General features: G+C 46.5%; 7 protein-coding genes across 7 annotated transcripts; 4 read left to right on the plus strand and 3 right to left on the minus strand.

The window, feature by feature from the left end:
• Window positions 1-891: 891 nt before the first annotated feature.
• On the minus strand, window positions 892-1,508 carry N7533_003742 (uncharacterized protein; the record flags this gene model as incomplete). The annotated part of the gene is made up of 2 exons (XM_057100392.1): window positions 892-1,401; window positions 1,470-1,508. The coding sequence occupies 2 exons, from the start codon at window positions 1,506-1,508 to the stop codon at window positions 892-894; spliced, it is 549 nt and encodes a 182-aa protein (XP_056960022.1).
• Window positions 1,509-1,664: 156 nt separating this feature from the next.
• On the plus strand, window positions 1,665-2,486 carry N7533_003743 (uncharacterized protein; the record flags this gene model as incomplete). Its single annotated transcript, XM_057100393.1, has 1 exon — window positions 1,665-2,486. One exon carries the CDS (start codon window positions 1,665-1,667, stop codon window positions 2,484-2,486), a length of 822 nt encoding a protein of 273 aa, XP_056960023.1.
• A 1,401-nt stretch (window positions 2,487-3,887) lies between these two features.
• N7533_003744 (questin oxidase family protein) lies at window positions 3,888-5,376 on the plus strand (the record flags this gene model as incomplete). The annotated part of the gene is made up of 4 exons (XM_057100394.1): window positions 3,888-4,041; window positions 4,097-4,756; window positions 4,816-5,226; window positions 5,285-5,376. The coding sequence occupies 4 exons, from the start codon at window positions 3,888-3,890 to the stop codon at window positions 5,374-5,376; spliced, it is 1,317 nt and encodes a 438-aa protein (XP_056960024.1).
• Window positions 5,377-7,125: 1,749 nt separating this feature from the next.
• N7533_003745 (fungal specific transcription factor domain-containing protein) lies at window positions 7,126-7,668 on the plus strand (the record flags this gene model as incomplete). The annotated part of the gene is made up of 2 exons (XM_057100395.1): window positions 7,126-7,525; window positions 7,598-7,668. The coding sequence occupies 2 exons, from the start codon at window positions 7,126-7,128 to the stop codon at window positions 7,666-7,668; spliced, it is 471 nt and encodes a 156-aa protein (XP_056960025.1).
• A 124-nt stretch (window positions 7,669-7,792) lies between these two features.
• On the plus strand, window positions 7,793-8,899 carry N7533_003746 (fungal specific transcription factor domain-containing protein; the record flags this gene model as incomplete). Its single annotated transcript, XM_057100396.1, has 1 exon — window positions 7,793-8,899. The coding sequence occupies one exon, from the start codon at window positions 7,793-7,795 to the stop codon at window positions 8,897-8,899; it is 1,107 nt and encodes a 368-aa protein (XP_056960026.1).
• A 2,595-nt stretch (window positions 8,900-11,494) lies between these two features.
• On the minus strand, window positions 11,495-12,019 carry N7533_003747 (uncharacterized protein; the record flags this gene model as incomplete). The annotated part of the gene is made up of 1 exon (XM_057100397.1): window positions 11,495-12,019. One exon carries the CDS (start codon window positions 12,017-12,019, stop codon window positions 11,495-11,497), a length of 525 nt encoding a protein of 174 aa, XP_056960027.1.
• A 2,672-nt stretch (window positions 12,020-14,691) lies between these two features.
• On the minus strand, window positions 14,692-18,528 carry N7533_003748 (hybrid sensor histidine kinase/response regulator; the record flags this gene model as incomplete). Its single annotated transcript, XM_057100398.1, has 3 exons — window positions 14,692-17,961; window positions 18,036-18,177; window positions 18,230-18,528. 3 exons carry the CDS (start codon window positions 18,526-18,528, stop codon window positions 14,692-14,694), a joined length of 3,711 nt encoding a protein of 1,236 aa, XP_056960028.1.
• Window positions 18,529-20,440: the final 1,912 nt, after the last annotated feature.

Genomic DNA, 20,440 nt, shown 5'->3' on the forward strand with positions numbered 1-20,440 from the left:
AGTACATATCCTGTATCTAAGACTGATAGATCTCTTTCTAATTTTATTTTCCCTAGATGTACAGCATGGTTGATTAGTCGAATAATAGCCTGTGTTACAATAGTTGGCGTAAATTTTCCAACACGGAACGTTGATATCAGCAGGAAGTCTAGCACGATATTGATCAAAAGCTTGCTCGCGCTGATTATCAAAGGAACGTCCGGGTTATCCAGCGCTCCCACCGAACAGTGTGTAACAATCGAGATCAGACACTGTTTCCCTTTCTTAGGGTTTTGCGGCTCGCTGGCTTCCCTCCTAGCTTAACTCCGGGCCCACGACCCTTCCTCTTGTCCTTTTTCTTCTCTCACTATGCTAAGTATCGCTTATTGAATGCCATTATTTCCCAATAACCAGGCGCTCATTACCATGATATATATACTATTAGAGTTATCCCGGATCGTCAAAAGGAAGTGCTATACCCGCGGCCCACCTCAAACCTTTTACGAGTGATGACATTAGATATCCTCATGTGACTGCTGTATTACAAAATGAATCGGTTTCTCTATTTTAATGAAATGGGATCAAGCTCATTGCATCGTATCAATCTTGCTGCTTACCACAAAGTCACGTAGATCGATATTGCCTCTTCGTTAGCCCGTTAGGATCCGGGAGCCTCCAGGAGCTACTGGTACCATATTTCGAGGGGTCAAACCAATAATGGGAACAAAGAGCATGATGCCGAGCAGCAAATTCGAGCCCTGATACCCCAAAATACCGAAAAAGCTCTAACGCCCAAAGAAATCGTTCCCAATCCCTAGCTTGACTGAATACTCGTGTTGCCTGAATTGCAGGAAAGATGCAATATAAAAGAGCCCATAAATTCATTCCCTCTTGCGCACAGTACGGAAGACATCAGACTGCTTTACTGATGTTGAATGCGGAAAGTTGATGTGCCACATTCTGGGGAGATTGATCGTCAATGCGCAGAAGCTCTGGGATGTCATCAGTCCGACTCTCTGTTACAGCATAAGCCTGGCAGATGATTGGATATAGAAGAGACAGGGAAGTCCAAAGAATCATATGCAAATTAGCTTCGCCAACTGAAAGGAATCTGGAGGCGGGACCAAATAACTCATCTGTGGCAGGAAACCCTGTTTTTATTTCTCCAGACATATATGTAGGAGGATCTTCGCCATTCCCACTGATCTTGGCATAGAATTGCAGATGACGCCTTTCCAATACCAGGCAATCATGTAGCAGCAATTGACGGGCTTGATGATCAAGAGATTTATTTACGTCGGCGCTATCGACAGCAGCAGCAAGACACGACATATCTGTAAGGAGCTGAATCAATTCGTATAGCAGTCCTTCACCAGGCTCTTTGAGCCACCGAACTATAGGCTCAGAGAGAGATGCACAAGTCTTGAGAAAAGCTAGATATGCTTATAATTAGATATACAGATATACTTATAGCGAAAGGATTCTCTTACCACTCTAAGCTTTTGATGTTGACCATAGATTATAGCCATAATGGGAGAGTCACCCTTTCTAGGGGAGTATAGTCTGATAATTGCGCTTAGTCCATTTAGAAAGCTGCAACCAAAAGATTTATGGAAGATGCTGGATATAGGTTAGGTGCAGAAAACCAACGGCAGTACCGGATCTTTTGGAGGAATCTTCTCAAGATGCGTGAAGCTGGTATCGAAAAAGCCCTATATTACCGCACCAAGGAGTTTGACAGCTACTGCAAAGGATATCCCAAAACGTCGGAAACATCTCTTGTGGATACAATCAAGAAGTGGGAGGTTCAATATAGACCTCATATCGAACAGCTAGAAACGCGGATTCTCAGGCTCGGGAAAGATGACCTGATGCGCGTATCCGATCTTGACAATCCCCAAGTTTCTGAGAGGCTGAAAATTCAGGAGTCCTGTTGGAACTGTGCCAGAAATGAATGGGCCTTCCCCAACGAGGAAGAAAGCTTCAAGGGACTTGGCTTGCAGACTTTCTCTCCTGATATGGAATGCGTACCCTACGATAACCAATTAGTGTCAGAATCTGGTGGAGATAAATCCGCATTCATCTTCCTCTTGCCTAAAGACGACAGCTCTTTGCTCGTCTGTTCCATCGTTCCCGTGCGCGAGGGAGAATTTTTAGGTGTTTTCGCTGGTAAGATTCGTTTCTCGGAAATCTGGAGTCCCACACACGGTATTCGCGGTCCTGTTGACAATCTGTGGCTCGACTATTCACAAGTCACTGGCACGCTGAACCAAATGCTCGTCTCCGAACCTGGTGGTTCCGCAAATGTTCGGACCCATTGGGAATTAATCAATGATGATGTTGACCCAGAAAGCTGCGCCTCATGGAGAGTTTCTGTAAAAGCCACTAAGTCCATAGTGCCGTTCGAACATCTCGTTCGTCAGGCTGCTCAGCAAGAGCAATATGTGTTGCACTTATGTCCTGAGTATGCAAAGAGAGGCTTTCTCGAAATTTGCGAAACTGACTGAAACTACGTTGGACATCTTTGTTGCTACTTATAATCGGACACCGCAGATTTCATTCAGGTAACGCGCGACCTCGATCAAGCAGTCTATTTTGTCAACACCAGTATGCCTGCCCTCTCAAGGTGCCTTTTGTTGATGCCTTTTGTCATAGCCCCCACTGAGGCATCTGGGATCTGTATACAGGTCGGGAAATGTTCCAATGGGCGGAATATTCCAGGTTTGGAATTTTCTCCCAGGTGAAACTTGGATAACGGAATATATTTGGCTTCTATAATTTTTCATGATAAAAGTAAACCCATCACCCCAAAAATAAATATAAAAGAGATTATGCTATTGAATCATTTTCACCGGTAAAAATGTCTGTCTCCTGAGAATGTTTGTAGTAAGACTTCCCCTCCTAATGATACCCAAGCCCTCAAAACCAAACCTGTCAAACAATACCTAGCAATTCATACTAGTGACGCTTCCGAGGAGCGAAACTTTGCGGTCCTACGAACCACTGTGAGGGTCTCACGTATCTGTTGATGAGTAGCGTGTCTTTCGGATGAATAATCAATATTAAAGAAAGCTATAGTCGACTCTAGATACAAGACGTAGCGCGAGGAAGCAAGAGAAAGATAGCTTACTCGCGTTCAGGGGAACCCAGATGCGCCATGTGGGTCCGTGTCCTCCGCTTAGCGTGTATGCCTCATGTATATCCCTGACATGGCTAGTGATAGCATCCGAGGAGCCCACGCTGCGGTCCTAGGAATAACGTACTGTATTGCCTTCCGAAAATGATAGCTTTTTGCGCCAGAAATGGCTGTCACCATCGATGGTCATAACTAGTCGGATTTGTGGAGCAACCCTTTACCGAGAAATCATCCAATGTCGCGACGTCTTCTGCAACGGAATTAGCGTTAGGCTTTGTATTCTGCCCAGAACCGAGCTAGAACAGCCTCCTTCTAGCCATGATGACGAATACTCTTGTTTCGTTTCAGCGCTTTTTTTCCTTTTTTTCTTTGGCTGTAGAACTTGCTTATACGGAAGAGTTCGCAGTGAAGCAGGAAAATGGAGGTCTATATCTTTTTTTAGGTTTTCTTGGCACAGATTTTAAATGAGAGAGAAACGCAGTCACTAGAGCGGAAGTGGTGGGGTGCACCAAGCTTTTTTGTTATGCTATCCAAAGACGCAACTTGTCGAGTTTGTGATGTGGGGTATTGAAGCCGAAAGCCGAAAGCCGAAAGCCGAAAGCCTAAAACTGATCTCGCTTCCGGAATAATGCTGGGACCTTTGTCAGCCTGTAACACATCTAAGCGTCATCAATTGTTCAAATGGCAGGGACTTCAAAGGCATATAAGTCTCAGTTCAACCCCTGGCAACCGCTGGTTCAAAATTCCTCGGCATCGCTTAATACTTTCCAAGATGGCTACCTCAACCAAAATTTGGATCACACCGGAGAATACTGGAGTATTCTGTACTGCGAACTTGAGCTTGGCGTCCGCGCGCAAAGTGAGCGAGGTTCTTCAGCATGATATGGAAAACCACCATATCTATCTCAATGAGATTCAGTTTCACGGTAAATTTTCAATCTTTTCCTATCACAGCGGCAGCCGTAATTAACGGACAAAAAGATCATATTGTGCATTTTATGCTCACAATCTGGGCTCTCGGGGCGTCTCCCGAGACGATACAGCTACAATATGAGCGAGAGGTTAAGCGTCAGCGGCCCGCTTATCCGCGGGACGAGAAGGTCGTCGCGTCTTTTTCTGACAAAGACGAATTCATGAAGTACATGTTCCAAGAGGAACATTACTCCAACTACCTTGCCTTTTTCCAACGTGAGATTGCTGCTAAGGGTGTTCCGGCTGTCATGAAGGATTACCTGTTTGGTGGTGATAAGCTCGCTGAATCATTGCTTTCCCGAATGTTTGCAGGTCTTGTCCATCCAATTATCCATCTTGGCTTCGGTATCGAGTTTCAGCAGCCTGCGATCATTGCGCAAGCTCTTGCACAGGCCTCAGTTCATCAAGACTATTTGAGTGATCAATTCTTTGATCTTGCTTCAACTGCTGCGGCAGCCAGCTCATATTCCGCAAAGTCTCTCATGCAAATAATGAAAGAGATGCGCGCCGACGAAACGGTCAGGAATGCGTCTAGGCACGGAGACACAGATGTTTTTGAAGATGGGATCCTCAAGCGGGCGAGCGAAACGATCATTCACCATTGTAGCAAGTGGTCTGTACCAGAGGACAAGATACCGGAAAGGCTTGCGGAAATGATCAACACGGCGAGTATGTCCCTCCGCACTTTGGTTCAAACCCAAACATCTCTTTCTGACACCTCCACACAGTCTATTGGACCGCCACGGCCCAGAACCCGGAAAAGAAGTTAAAGCTGGATTTTTTCTTCATTCATACTGTCAATCTCTCCATTTTCTTCAAGGCATTCATGGAACTACCATACATTGAAACCCCTGTGAAGAGCCGGCTTTTGGAAATGAAAGGTCGAATGGATCTTTTGATCTGGGCATCTCGAAAGATGCCAGAGCCACAGGTCGACGACATCTTAAACTACCCAATCCATTTGGGCTGGCCCGAAGTCTTTTCAAAGAGTTATCTTCATCCTTCAGATGATGGTCACCTAGCGAAGTTTGTTCGTACCGTCGCTTTTGCCGAAAAGTTAAGTCATTCTTATGAGACAAAGCTTGACAGTGATATCTTTCCAGTCTCTGGAGATATGTGGCTGAAGATAGGGAATATGGGTAAGTGGTGCCGATGGTCCCCTGGGTAGAAGCCTTTCTGATTTGAAAATTCCCTTAGCCGTTGATACTGCAGGTGTTATCTTCAGTGATATCTGGGTTCGAGGGGCCGGATTTGCCGAGCCTTGGGCCAAATTTGGACCTCGGAGATAGACCACAAATTACCAGCGATCCAGGAAACTATTGGTAACGAGATGCGGTGCTCTACTTCTATTTTTCATGATACAATTATGTAAACTAGTATATGCCTTTAGTAATATATACTGGTATGTAGATATCAAAGTTTTCATTTACTAGCGTAGTATCTGGGGTTATCCGATTCAGGATCAAATGCACTTACTTCAGGCGCAAGCAGCATATCGCATCTTCAATAGGACCGAGATGGATCGTCCATCACTCGCGGACTTGGAGAGTTTCCTAGGTAATTCCCCATCCTGTCAAATGCCTCGGAGAACATCTGCTGCTATGTGTCATGCTTTTTGGGCGCCCACGCCGGATTGTGTACTCCTTTGTCGAATGCCATTTGTTCTTCCGGTGGTTAACGGCTGGATAGAGAATCCTCGATTTAACAAACATGCCGATAGTACCATTCTACAAGTTGTTTTGTCTTCTTCGAGGATTTGATCGCATGTTAGATTAGCGTCACCCAAACTGAACTGATCGGCCACCCCCATCTTGAGGATAACCAGAGCTTTCAATACCCTTGGCTGCAGATCTAGATGGAGTCATTCGCCTGGGTCACCAATCCAAAAAAAGCAAGTTGTCGGCTAATCCTCGCCCGCTGACTGGACAGACCGTACGATTCTCCACTATTTTATCGCGGTCGGTGGCAAGGAGACAGTAAGTCGAAATCACCGAGTATAATTCTAGAAATTGTCTTTTCACGGAAATCCTTTACAGTTATAATGAAGAAGTCAGCAAATGAAGCATTTGGGTTAACCTACTTATTGTACATCGGGTGAAGCGCTTCAATCCTTGATTAAGATTCTAACTCTTTGGCCTTTCCATCGTGAGGGCGAGTTGAGTAGTGAACGAGGACCAATATTTACGAAGTGTTCTTTTATTTCCGCGATGGTTTTCTCTGATGCGAAATTGGAGCTCGATTTGTCAGCCTTTCAGTCGGGTTTGGTGGCAGCAGAAAAAGTTACCGCTTGTTTGGAGAGAAGAGGAGAGTCATGTGATGCCAGCAGGCGGTAGCCTCATCTGCTTCCTGCTTCCTTCTCTTACGTAGCTTTTCTCTCATCCCTTCCCCCTTCCCTGACTTTCGCAGGTAGCAGAGTCCGGTTGCATTCGTACTGTATGCCATTGTACACTCGGTCATTCCGCTTCCATGTCTATAGCTGAGACTTGAGCGCAGCCTTTTAAGTGGAAACCGCCGAACTTGAACACACCCTACGGGCCACTGCGACCTCTTCAATTATACTAATATCCTCTTCGGTTCAATCAATTCATACCAGGCGCCAGTCATTGCCATCCACAACGACGATTATCGCATAATCTGAAATCTTGTCCTGAAATTGCGTTGAGGGTATCATTATCTCTGAAGCTGGAGTTCACAATTCTCGAAATCAACAGAAGACAGTAGCTGCATGCCAAATGAGGACCACTCTCGCTTGCCAATGGTGCCGCAGATCGAAAATCAAATGTCGTCATGATGGCATGCCCCCTTGCCAGGCCTGTACCTCAAACCCCATTCGCCAGTGCGTATTGAGCGTACCGAAAGCTAAGAAAAAGGTTCATGAACGGCCACAGTTGACCCAAGACGCTCGCGCAAGAGTTTGTACGCAAAATCGTCCACGGCCTGATGCAGGTCCTGGAACATTTCTTAGGGATCACCCCAGCCACAATGATCGGAATTTCGATAGTATCAATACCAATCTGCCATGTGTATCTACTATAATGATGGAGGCTTCGGACCCCGCACTTTCCTCTGCTCCTCCCAATGATCCTCTTCTGGGACTCGATCGAAAGGTTGTTTTGAACGCAACCGAAATTTTTCAACAACGCTTTACCATGTTCAGCTTCCTTCATGGACCTACGCTACTCAAACTCATTTACGGAGAAAACCCGTTGGATTTGAGGTTCTGTGGCATCATGGCCTTGTGTGCGCGGTTTATCCCAGAATTGATACACGAACATGGTGGTCCTCTTGCTGCATCTGAACACTTCGCTGCCTACCTACGACACAAGATAACTGCCCAGATAGTGATCAGTTTGGACATAACAATTGCCCAGACTTTACTGTTGCTGAGCTTTCATGATTGGGGTTCTGGAAAAGGCGGCCAGTCGTGGACATATAACGGTGCGTGCTCTTCCCTCTGCTTCATCACTTATTTTCCTCTACATTCACTTCATTATCCTCCGCAATTGCCAGAACTGATGGTTGAAGGCAGGCATGGCGACCAGAGCTTGTTCAGTGACCCTTGCACGACTATCCCGGTCTAAAACGCACAGACCCGCCGTCCTTCAGACGCAAGTTGAAGAGGCCCGACGGACACTATGGTCATGTTTAATGACAGAGGCAATGCTCGGATGCGGAGATCTTCGCTCACTGAGTTTCCATTCAAGGATGTACCACGTGCCTCTTCCGTCGTCTGATGAAGATTTCATATTCGGTGTCCGCCCAGAAAATGATTTGAAATATTTGGAAGTTCTTGATCTTGAGTTTTCAGACCCCCCAAAAATCCAAAGACTTGGCAACACAGGATTCGAAATCAATTTTTCGCTGATTATCCAGGGTTTCAATATCTGGTCTGAAGTTTCTCGATGGGTCTCTTCTGGTCAAAGAACACAAAGATCGCCTACCTCGAGGGGGCTCTCCTGGCGAGACGACTCATTCTGGAGTAGTAGCCTCACGGTGCTTGAGGACTGGCGAGAAGCTCAATCTTCACGCGTGCATTTCTCAGCTACCGACTCTCATTTACCGGCTTTCCTATCTCGCAGACATGGTGAGCGGTATGCCTTCGTGAATTTGATATATTACTCAACATCCATCTTCCTGCACCGCGAGTGTCTGCCTTTAATTATGAATGGCGGTCCTTCCCAGGGGGGGTCTGATGAGGCTAACACCTCTGCCGAACCAGTCTGCACCAATTGGTGGGAGACCAGTGCGGAGAAATTGGCTGAAAGCGCCCTCAACACTATCCATCTTATCAGACAACTTCTTCATCATGGGATAGATTTACAGGTTCCATTTACATGCTATTGCGTTTTCAATGCTACAACAGTACTTTATTACGCCAAGAAATGGCCCGAGATCATACCTGGGGGTCCGAATGCAGTTGAGCTTTTTGACTGGGGGGTTGAGTGGGTATCACGGGCAAGTGAAATTTGGGAGGTCGCACGAGTCTGGCGAACGACCTTGATGAAGATTGATACATTTCACATCGGTCCCGGACGCACCAGTACAGCGGCTCTCGGCCCTCAAAGTTCGTCGCAATCTCGAAACTGGGAAGAGTTGCGTTCTGACCAAATATCTCTCCCTATTGAAGGGAACTCTCCAACGCCACTTGGATTTGATGAAATTCAATTGCCCCATCAGCAGTATTATGCGACTTCAGATGGTCTGAGTTCGATATGGGACTCTCTGATAGCCCACCCCGTCCACGCATTTCCGGCAATGGATGGTGGTTTTCTGAACTTTGATTCGATTAATTCCCATATCGATACAAGGTGAATATTTAAAGCTCACGCCTTAGCTGCAGGTACCCGCTTTTTGGCCCAGCATAAAAAGTCAGGGATTGGATTTAAAATCGTCACTTCCAAGCTTCTATATTGCAATAAAATTAGCCTTCGCTTCTGGGTCAAATTGACAAATGAAAAAATATCAGCACGGTTGGTACCCACATCTTTTCGCCCAAAGTTTGCCGAAAAATGGCTAATGCGGTGACGCTTTGTTAGCGTTTTCATTTCGCATTTCACATTTCGCGTCTCGGCTTTCGCATTTCTATCCCTACTCCGCCACCCCAACCCACTTCGCCTTCAAAGTCATGATGAGGATGTTCCTCCCAAATGATGGGCTTGACCCCACCGAAGATCAATTACAGTTGTGAAAGCAACTCAACATGCGCTTTAATTTGAATGACGGGCATTGTTTTGAACCAGTTAGCAAGTACTGGATATCAAGGGGCCAGCCGTTCCTTCATGTTTGCTCATTAAATTCCTGATGATGGGGAAAAAAACTAAAACCCCCTTCCGACCTTTCTTTGCAGCGTCTGTTTTGGCAGCGTAAAAGTGGAGACATGAAGATCTAGAATAGGTAGTTCACGGCTCCTGCCATTCGAATCGGCACAGCATCCGGAATTCCTTGCGGAGGTCTGTCTATTCCAGCGTTGGGCGTGACCCTACATCTCCTGGGATTCGCATCTGGTCCAATGTTATGGGCTCCAGCTTCAGAGAGAATAGGTCGTGGATGTCCTCAAAAGATCGGCATGTTTGGCTAGAGCGTTTTACGACGGCGACCGCAACGGCAAAAAACGTACAGACTCTGATACTCACCAGGTTCTTCGCTGGGCTGTTTTCGGCGAGCCCCGTTTCAATCATTCCGGCGTGTTTTGCGAATATTTTCGATGACTATTACCGACAAGTAGCCATTACTGCATTCGCAATGGCTGTATTTGCGGGACCATCCCTATCCCCAATAGTGGGCGGGTTTATCAGGATACACAATGAACTTGGGTGGCGCTGGACCATGTATATCCCTGCAATTATGGGATGGGCCGGGACCATATTGCTACCTTGTTTTCAGAATGAGACTTGTCGTCCAGTTGTTCTAGCACAGAAAGCAAAAGCACTGAGACGGCGACATTCACATTGGGCTTTCCATACAGAACATGAAGAGATAAGCTTGAACTGGCGAGACCTCGTGTTCCAATACCTGTTCCGGCCAGCTCATATCTTGTTTACAGAGCTGATAGTTTTCCTTGTTACTCTTTACATGTCATTCGTTTATGGTTAATGTATGCATTACTTGGCGCATTTCCCATAATTTTCCAAGATAGGCACAAGATGGGCACAGCAAAATCTAGCCTGCCATTCTTGTCATTGGTCATCGGAGAGATTTTCGGAGGATTATTCGTTCTTTCAGTCTGAGACCGTACTCGTGATACCGCAGTGCCTGAAAAACAACTACTTCCGGCGGTGATAGGCGGTTCGCTTTTTGCCTTGGCGTTTATTGGTAGGCCTTGAACGAATCCCAGTCCTGAGAGCAGAAATCTAATACCGCAATATCCCATTCAGGATAGGGTGGACAGGATACACCCAGTCCATCGTTCCCACGGCATCTGGTATTTTGATTGGATTCGGAATTATTATGATCTTTCTTCAGTTCATCAACTACCTAATCGACAGCTATCTGAGTCTGTGGGTTTCTTTTCATATTCATGCACCGAATTACTCCAAAGCTAACAGAGCATGTGATATGAAGAGTCGCTTCCGTACTTGAGCTAACAGAGCATGTGATATGAAGAGTCGCTTCCGTACTTGAGCTAACAGAGCATGTGATATGAAGAGTCGCTTCCGTACTTGCGGCTAACACAATTCTTCGATCCGAGATTGCGGCCTGCTTCCCCTGTTCTCGAGACAGTTGTCCAACAACATGGGGATCCAATGGGCTGGGACCCTTTTGGGAACAATTGCGTTGCCTATGGTCCCTATCCCTCTTTTATTCAGGGAATATGGGGCGTATCTGCGACAAAAGTCCAGTAATTTATATTCCAGCCCTTCTTATATCGCTCCCGTCGTACATGGAGAAACCAATTACTTGGCACCCTATTCACACAGTAAGCAATTTCTTGCATCCGGAGAAGATTTTAGATGGGATAATGTGACGATATGTACATGCTATGATGGAAGTAGGATTACAAGGCCCGAGAGTACGTTCTCATGATCGACCCCTGATAATTCACGTTCGTTTACGCATAACAGTGTCTGAAATAGTGGACTAGAGCTTGAGGTTTTAAGATAAACATACATGGTTACTACGCGAAAAGCGATTCCGGTGCCACTGTAACCAAAGTAGAGAGGGTTGCCGGCGGAGAGGGGATGGAAACAGGAAGCCTACTATGTCAGATAGGATCACTTGCGGCCACTCAGCTAGGTGTGCCGCTGCAGGCCCACAGCTTGCTGACACATGGATAGCATCACCGGTCTGTTAGCCATATAGTATAGCATATTTCCATGCGGAATCTTGTTGCTGGTCTTCTGAAAACTTTTCGTTGTCTTTGTCTATCTAAAAACACATTGGAGGCCCAATTTGAATGTTGAAATTCTATCAGTCCATGAAGCCACCCATGAAACTGTCAAAATTGTCATGTTCTGGCAGGGCGTTTAAGATTTTCAAGAATCTAGTTGGGTCAAGTTCTTCCTCGTCCCCCCGAGATGACATATTCTGAAACGCAAGTAATGACTCTTCATCAATCACCAAACAAACTCTTAGCCTCACGCCGTGGCTCCCATAGTCCTGCTCAGCAATCCAGCTCTGGTAATGACTTCGGATCAGTTTCTTAGAAGCGCCCTCAAAACTAGTTGCGTCATCAATGATGACCGGGTCGTATTGCGCCCAAATATCCGCAAATGGTGTGGAACTTTTGTTCGGCGGGAATTTGGCCAGTTTTGAGGCGCACTCGGAATAGAGACCAAGTTTGAGATGCGTGTTGATTACATCAATCATTTTTGGAAAGACTGTATTTGAATCAAGACTGTAGGTCGTACGATAAAGGACATATCCCCAACCCTTCTTCTGTTCCTCGGGATAATGGAGGAGCTGGGTTGAAACAGATAGCCAGTCGAAAGCCATACTAAATCTTGGGCAGATAGCCCAATAGGTTCGGTCGAGGAAAAAGACGCGATTTGGTTGTTGGATGGACACAGAGGAATTAGGTACGTTACAAAACGACTCTCACAAGCGTGATTTTTAAAGGATCGGGCAGATTCTTCGGGATAATTTCGGGAGTGATTGACTGGTACACTTAAAATTACCCGATCCGAAAACGAGTTAAACAAGCATTGTGCTCTTCTCCTACTATAAAGCCAGCAGAACTAGCATACACCGCTGAGGTCATAAGAATTTATCTTCTGCTGCCGACCAGGCGCTATAACTTCGGCAAAGTGCGGAGTAGGCTGGTCCTCATCTCCACCCACCAACCTTGACAAGCAAGCGAGAGAAAGAACGGTTCAGCAGATTCTAAAAAGCCAAGCCACTAACGTCAACATCCCAAACAAGGAAGGCGAATATCCGCTTCATGCGATTCCCTTCGAAAACGGACGTGTTCACCTCGAGTGCGCCGTGCTATCGATGCTTCTCGACTACGGAGCACAAGTGTCGAGCCTGAATTGCAAGCGTCAAACTTGCCTCCACCTAGCCAGCAAAGCCGGAAATTGGAGAGCTGTTTGTATCCTCCTAGAGAAAGGATGTGACATAGCCCTACTCGATGTACATGGCTTCAGTCCTGTTCACTATGCTGTTTGCCACAACCGCTCAGACATCATACAGCTCATGTTCGAAAGCCGAAAAGAGCAATTCTCATTAGTTTGTGTCCAATTCGATGATCTTGGGAAAAGCATGTTACATCACTATACGGAATCACCGATGTGCTCTACCGAGGTGATCCGAATTCTCTTGAAAGTTGGATGTGATGTAGAAAAGCTTGATGCAAATGGGAACTCCGCCCTCAGCGAATACCTAAGGTCTTTTCATCTCGATGTTCAATATGACGTTCTTCGACTACTTTTTGAAAGTTCAGGCATAGAAGGGATACGCTGGACAGATCAAAAACAACGAAATCTTCTGCACCTACTGATGTGACAGTGGGGCGACGAAAATGTTCGTATCCTCAAAGATTTGATGTAATTACTGGATATCAAGACGAAGGATGCTTACGGCCTGGGCATTGAGCATCACGGTGCGATCCATGGGGCGTTCAACAAGCCTCTTACAAACTTTCTCCAAGATAGAGGGCAGTCGAATTTCAAGCCAAAGATTCCAGCAGCAAAACGCCTCTTGATTATACAGAAGAAGCGATCAATCGCAAACGCCACCCACATCTTTTTGGGGGCAATCGCTGGAAATCATCTCTGCAGAATTTGAAAGATATATGCAATAAACGTTGATTTGTCTCTTATGGCTCTTTGTGGTAAATTACACTGGGACATATTTGGGAAAAGACGGGCTCATTGTGACAGAAACGTATTGTCCTGACTGACTGTGCTGACTGGATCATGTCACTTCCTGACCCATGTCAAGGATGTGGTGCGGATTTCGGTGCTCATCGATGGAGTAAGATTATGAGAATAACAGTGTTGGCAATGATTCTCTGCTTGTATTAGGGGCGAAAATGAAGAGCAATGCTACCAAGAAAAGACGTCCGCTTGAAAGTATATACATGGGGATTCAGAGTGAATAGACAAACGCAAGGCAGCAATGAGCCACCATTTCCCTCAAGAATAGATACGTCCACCGATTGTGCTTTATGATTGGCTCGACATGATTGGTCCTACGCTACTCCTTGCTCCACTTTGGAGAAGCATAACCCTACGCCGTCCCTGAAGAAGCATTGTGCTATGCCGTACGCACTAGTTGTTTTAACGCGATTTTGGATCTTTATAAAAGTGAACACTGCTTAATCTCGTATGTTGATTGCCTGGATTGCCTGGATTACCATAGCCGTGATCCGGTATTACTAATACATACATTGCGGCTCCCTCAATAGTCTGGGCGAAAATCTCGCTCATGTCTTTATGCACACTTCGGTGCAAGACTATCAAGTCCTGCGAGTATTGCGAGATTACGGTCTTGATATACTTGGCAAAGATCACAGCAACAAATGCATAGTTCATCACGCAGCTATCCATGGGACTGTCAGCAACGGGCTAGTTGCGGCCTTACCAAAGCGTTCTATCCGTTCCTTTTGTGAACCTGACTGTGAGAGTCTGACGCCACTGATGTACGCTGAGAGAAGTGCTAGTCAAAATGAAGATGGAGATGAGATTTCGAATGACCAAAGATGGCAGGTTACTCTGGATCTCTTGCACATGATGGAGAACTATACGGGGTAGGAAGGTGAAAACGGTGCCGAGACTTGAATTATCAAATCCATTCTGAAGGCCCACTTCCATAACTTCAAACATACGTGTCCAACACCCCTTAAGATACCCTATTTACATGACGTGAGTCGACGTGTCCGCAGCGTAGCAAAAATTCAACCCTTTCAACCACTGAAGAGATTTCCTGGTACTCAAACAACCACCTTGACTCGTCAACTGGGGGTCTCATACAGTAAGTCGGAACGAATACTGGGTAATATTTACTGGGATGGACAGATTATAGATAAGGTTGGCAGATTCCATCCTTTCACAGACACCTTCGATAATTGATTGCCGATGTCGCGTTGACCTCCGTTGGGGTCGTAAATTGGAGAAGGGGTCATCACCACCAAAAGTGCCGTACACAGAGACGCCACATTGTCATTTTTACGTGGAATGTTCAGTTTCCCATTCATCGACCAGACGTGATACTTCCTTGAACGAAACAGGTTTCGTAAGGAACAAGTCGACTCCAGAGTCTTTTGCCCTGGACTCATCGTGTAAGCTGCTGAGTCCAGTGAAAGCGATGATCTTCGCACGGACGCAGCAATCCCGTTCTTTTTCAATTGCGCGAATGGCGGACGTTGCCTCAAACCCATTCATGATTGGCATGGAAATATCCATGAAAATCAAGTCGTACCCTTGCGATGTCTGTTCAAAAAAGTCGACAGCTGCTCTTCCATTCTCTGCCGTGTCCAAAACTAGGGCTTTTCGTTTCTTCATGAAAGTTTCTAGAAGGCGAATGTTGATGTCGTTGTCGTCTACCAGCAAGACCCGAGGTTTGCGTTGGCTTTCAGACGAGGCATCGAGAGCGCTGGATGGAAGAGAAAGCGAAGTCGCATGAGTGCCGGAGACGGTGTTCCTAGGTGTCGGATGAAGTGACATTTCTACATTTGAACACGGCACCGAATCATCGTGTTTCGGAGAATATATGGCATCACTGACATCACTAGAACCACTGGCTAAGGTTGGCGTGGCAAGAGATTCTGTAGCCGGTGATTCTAGATACCCAGACGACGATTCTTTAGACCCCTCGACTAGCGGAGACGAACCGAGCGGCCTGGGTCGTTCTGGGACCACGAACTTTTGTGTGAGGGTAAGCGGGCGTAACGTGGGAGTTGCTGGCTTCGGATCAAGGCAATTCAATATGCCGGTGGCGAGTTTCCGTGGGCCACAGGGTCGACTGAGGAGTGCCACCGACTCAGCAAAGTGCGACCAATTGTTCTCAGTATCAACAGAGCTGCTGGGGGCGTTGCAAAAAAGAATCAAGTTTCGCAATGCAGTGGGGAAATGCTGCATATTCACTTCAGATATATCGTTTTCATCCGCAAACAGAATATCAAAATACTCGTCGGCGGACCACGGGACGAGCTGTATGCCATACCAGTCCGTAATATACCGAGCAACCGAAGACCAGAACTGATTCTCGGCAAGGCTTAATAAATCAATTCTCCAAATCGCAGCACGGGTCCTTGTCAAGTCCATACGACGCAATCGAGAGGGCGCCGAATTTGTATTTTGTTCTAGTTTCTCCACACGAGGCGTTGATGGTGGACTCTCCCCTCCCATTGGACGCTCAAGAGGAAACGACACCTTGACAGTGGTGCCTTCATCCACTCGGCTCTGGATGTTGATGCTTCCGTTCAGTGTTCTCACTATGCCGCGAACAATTGACAGACCTAAGCCAGTGCCTACCGATAGCGTGTCCTCTTGTGCAAATGGAGTGTATAGACGTGTCCGGAGGTATTCACTCGAGATGCCTCTACCTGTGTCGGATATGGTCAACGTCACCATATCTTCAAGACCTTCTCGTCGATAACACTCCTTAGAACGCTGAGTGGCCTCGATAGAGACAGAAATTATACCCTCTTTCGTATACTTCAGAGAGTTTCCAAGAAGATTCATGATTAAACGCCTCAACGACCCTGGCTGGACTTGATACCGCCAGTCATTGTTGCTGATATCGACAACAATGTCCACTACTGGAGTAGACCCAAATTCATTGTCTTCTTTCGCCGATTTGGAATGCGAGTTTTGCGAAACTCCACTGGGATGGTCGGTTGGCGCTGAGGACCGTCGCATGTGGGAATGCCCCAAACATACACTTTCAACAACATCTTCTGTCAAGATGGCAACGTCTGTCGACACAAATAGATCCATGTGCGCCCGGGTTTCGTCTGTAGCCTTTGACCTCACGGGATCTCCTCTATCCTTAGATCTCCTCGTCTGCCTTTCCAAGGACATGATCTTGCTAAAATCCAATACTTGGTTCATCGTATCCAAGAGTGTTCGACCACATGCGTTTATTGCCTCGAGGAGGGATTCCTGAAAATGGTCCAACCGAGTATCAATCAAGAATTCAGCAGCTGCCAAGACACCATGCAACGGGCTTCGTAGCTCGTGGGAGATGCTGCTTATGAAATCCTCTTTTTGGCGATTTGCAATAACAGATTCAACACGGCTGTGTTCGATCATTATAGACGACGCAAAGCCGAATATTGAGCTCAAATCCACTGCACGACTGAAAACTCTCGTCGGTTGGGGAGTCCAACAAAAACACCCGGCAAACCACCGCAAAGTGGTGGCGTTCCATAACGGAACAAACATGATTTGGCACGCATCAGGGAAGTAAATATTGAGTTTGCTGGTTTCTGAGGCCCTGAGCTTGTTTTTATGTTTCCGAGGTGTGCGCGTTGATTGCTCATCGTCTGAAGTAGACAAAGACCCATCACGGTTGAAGGACCAGAGTCTTCCTTGAGGATAGCGAAGAACTAGTTGATGTAAAAAGACCTTGTCAAGATTTGCAGCCGGGCACGATGTCGTACAGGCTGCATGATATGGCAGTGCATCGTCTGTGGTAGACAGCGCAAGGACAGGCGCAGGAATATTGGAGTCGATGGGATTGCGATGGCTGTCGGTGGCACCATCTGGTGAGTCATCGCTGGTCTTCAAAAAGATCACACCGCCAGCACCGTTCAAGCTCAGACTCTGCCGCAAGAGATTCGCAGCTCGCGAAAAGAGCCTATCATCTGTGTTCGAAGGAATCAATGAACTGCTGTCGTGTTGTCGCAAGCTAGGTGAGGGTGACACTGCGTTGGTGGACATGCCTGTGTCCAACTCTTCGTCGTGGCTTGAGCTCAACGCTCGTTCGTTGCCATCTCGAAGGCTGGCATCACCGCTCTCAGCCCGTGCTGAGCAAGTTTCTGGGCCACTGTTTTGAGGAATCCTTGATCGGCTTCTCCTAGATGAAGAAGATTCCTGTGAGGTCCAACTACCGCTTGAACAGTTCGATCGAGACGTATAGATATCGTCGGCGAAACTGGAATTGCCATCAACGAAAAGACGGAGACCATGTGACAGCCGCGAGGCGCGGTGCCCTTCTACAGCCTGACGGCTGACCTGTAAATAGTTCATGACCATCGCCGCTACTGTGCCCAGGGTATTTTTTTCGCCATCAGTCAACCCTTCGCGAGGTCGAGGATCCAATACAAACAAGCATCCCAAGTTGATATCGCTATCGCTCGTTAGGGGCGTTCCGGCATAAAAGCGGGAGTGGGGCCTTCCTTCAACAAACGGCAATTGCCTGAAGCGATCCTGTTGTGCAAGATCGTCGATAACCAAAAATGGATCTTTGTTCGACGTAATTGCAACTGTCTCCTGGTTTGCAGAAATAGGTTGGTCTCAAAACGATAACTGATAGCTAGCAAAATTCGCAGACTGATTGGTCTTACCTGACATATATTCCAAGGATTTGTCAATGTCGATGTCCCGGCAAAAAGTCGGTCTTCTCCTTCCACGAATGATTCCGAGTCTCCGATTTTGGTATTTCTTGAAGCTTCGGCTAAGATAAATTGGGAGTCGCGATTTAATAAACTAGGAGACAAAGTTTAGAGTCGGTCAAGGTAAGGAAAATGGACCAATGTACGTAATAAAGGCACGTTGTGCGTTCAGGTGCAGAGCCGCCAGATGTGCGAAAGAAGTCAACGTCGTATTCGGACTATAGAAAACTCCGGCTCCAATTGAATTCCTCTCAGAGACCGAGATATCGGGAACAGCAGAGGCACTAGCCATCAAAATGTCCGGTATGGAAGCCGAATTATTATCAATCGGAAGCCATGGTTCGTTAAACGCTGCCGGATTTGTTGGCTGGAAGTACCGAAAGACTTCGCGAGCCTGACGATCGGCTTTGTGACCTTGGGAAATCTGTTCCTCTGAACCGTCCATGATCCGCAGACTAACACCACTATTGCTTTGCTGCGAGGAAGGATAGAGTGATCTGAGAGCGGGGAAATCATTCAGTCACGTGCCCAGCCACAGGCATCAACGGTAGGCCTCGCCAAACGCGGGTTCGGGGCGGGTTTTCATTTTTCCAACCCGCCCACGGGTAACCCATCGCGGGTTTTGCATTTCACAAACCCGCCCGTGGGTTTTTGGAAAATGTTCGCGGGTACCCAAATTACCCATCAAAATACATAATTGATACACAATATATGATTAGTCAGTGTGTGTATTTTTGGTAATCTATTTTGGTACCGATTTAATATTGGAAATACAATCAGATAAGATATAACATCGGCTCCGAAATATATACAGTCAACTCTCACTTATTGCACACCCTCCCATCCAAGGAAAATCATGTGCAATAAGCGGGAGGTGCAATAAGTGAGAGGATGACATAATCAATAAATTAGCTAGCCCTTAGCCCCATTGCCTATTTAGGCTTCCATCCCATATCCTCTAGGGTCACCTGACGCTTCTCCTCGACCTGAATCCTGCCAAACTCGCTGATTAAGCTCTCAACCTGACGTATATGGTCTGATGTGCTCTTTTCCTTGCTTCCAACCCATAGTAATATATCCTGTAGATGACCCATTATATCAGAATTGGACAGAATCTCTGGTGGAGGCCCATTTTCTTCAATATCTTGTGCTTCCGAGCTCTCTATATCAATATATATATCTTGCCCATCAGTCTCATCTTCATATATAATATCTTCCTCTATAGGGTTCAAAAATTGATCAAATGGTATGATATCATCATGACCAAGCTTCTCAACTGCTTCATTATATAGAGCTTGAACCTCACTAGTTAACCCTGGCTCAGGAATTGGTTGAAAACCAGCTTCTATCTCATCTTGGATAGCTTTGGTCTCATCTTCAGAACGTATTAAAGTGCTTTTTTTGAAGCAATTCTCAATCGTTTGATCTGATATTGAGCTCTTCCAAACCTGGGTTAACCAAAAGAGTGTATAAGATATACAGTCAACTCTCATGGCCTGCACACCCGTGAGTTGCACACATTTGTCAGCGACACACTTTTTTCCTGTCTAGACTAGTTTTGCCCCACTCTTACATATAAAACTCTCGTGGGCTGCACCATCTATGGTCTGCACACTTTTTTTTCCCCTTCTGTTCGCTTACTCAGCATATCTGTCCAATCACAATGCAGGATTCTACCTCGCCGTCGCCGTCGCTCCCCTCCACCCCTTCGATCCGATCTTCGGTCGCCCTTTCAGCGAAATTACCCTATCCAAAACGATCAAATGCGACTATATCTGATGCTCAGAGAAAAGCCTTACGTATCTTTGCATTTGATACACGTCCTAAGCCTACCCAGAAAGCTTGTGCTGCATGGTTTCAAGAGAAATTCGGCCGAATAATCGATCGTACGACAGTTTCTCGAACCCTTTCATCTCAATATAACTACCTAGATAATAGCGAAGCTGGGACTAAATCAAGAAAGTCTACCGCACACTGGCCGCTGTTAGATGAGGCTTTATATCAGTGGCAACGACGTCATACAGAGAAGGGGTTTCCTATGACTGGACCTCTGATTCGGCTTAAAGCTGCAGAATATTGGAAGAAGATGCCGATGTACAAAGATCAGACTATGCCTGCATTTAGTGATGGCTGGTTGACTGGCTTTAAACGTCGATATTCAATCAGATGGCATACCTTCCATGGTGAAGCTGCCTCGGTCCCAGACTCGATACTAGACCTGTACATGGGCCGGCCCATGGGCCAAAATTCGAATATCCGGCCCAATTGGGCCGGCCCATGGGTTTTCTTGGCGGCCCATGGGCTGGCCCATTTGGCCCATTTAGCCCCCAAATTTGCATAAATTATATGCAAGATAT

This window comes from Penicillium manginii (genome assembly GCF_028828005.1).
Source record: "Penicillium manginii strain IBT 31320 chromosome Unknown utg000004l:1.0-7231830.0:1.0-7236170.0, whole genome shotgun sequence".
NCBI lineage: Eukaryota > Fungi > Ascomycota > Eurotiomycetes > Eurotiales > Aspergillaceae > Penicillium > Penicillium manginii.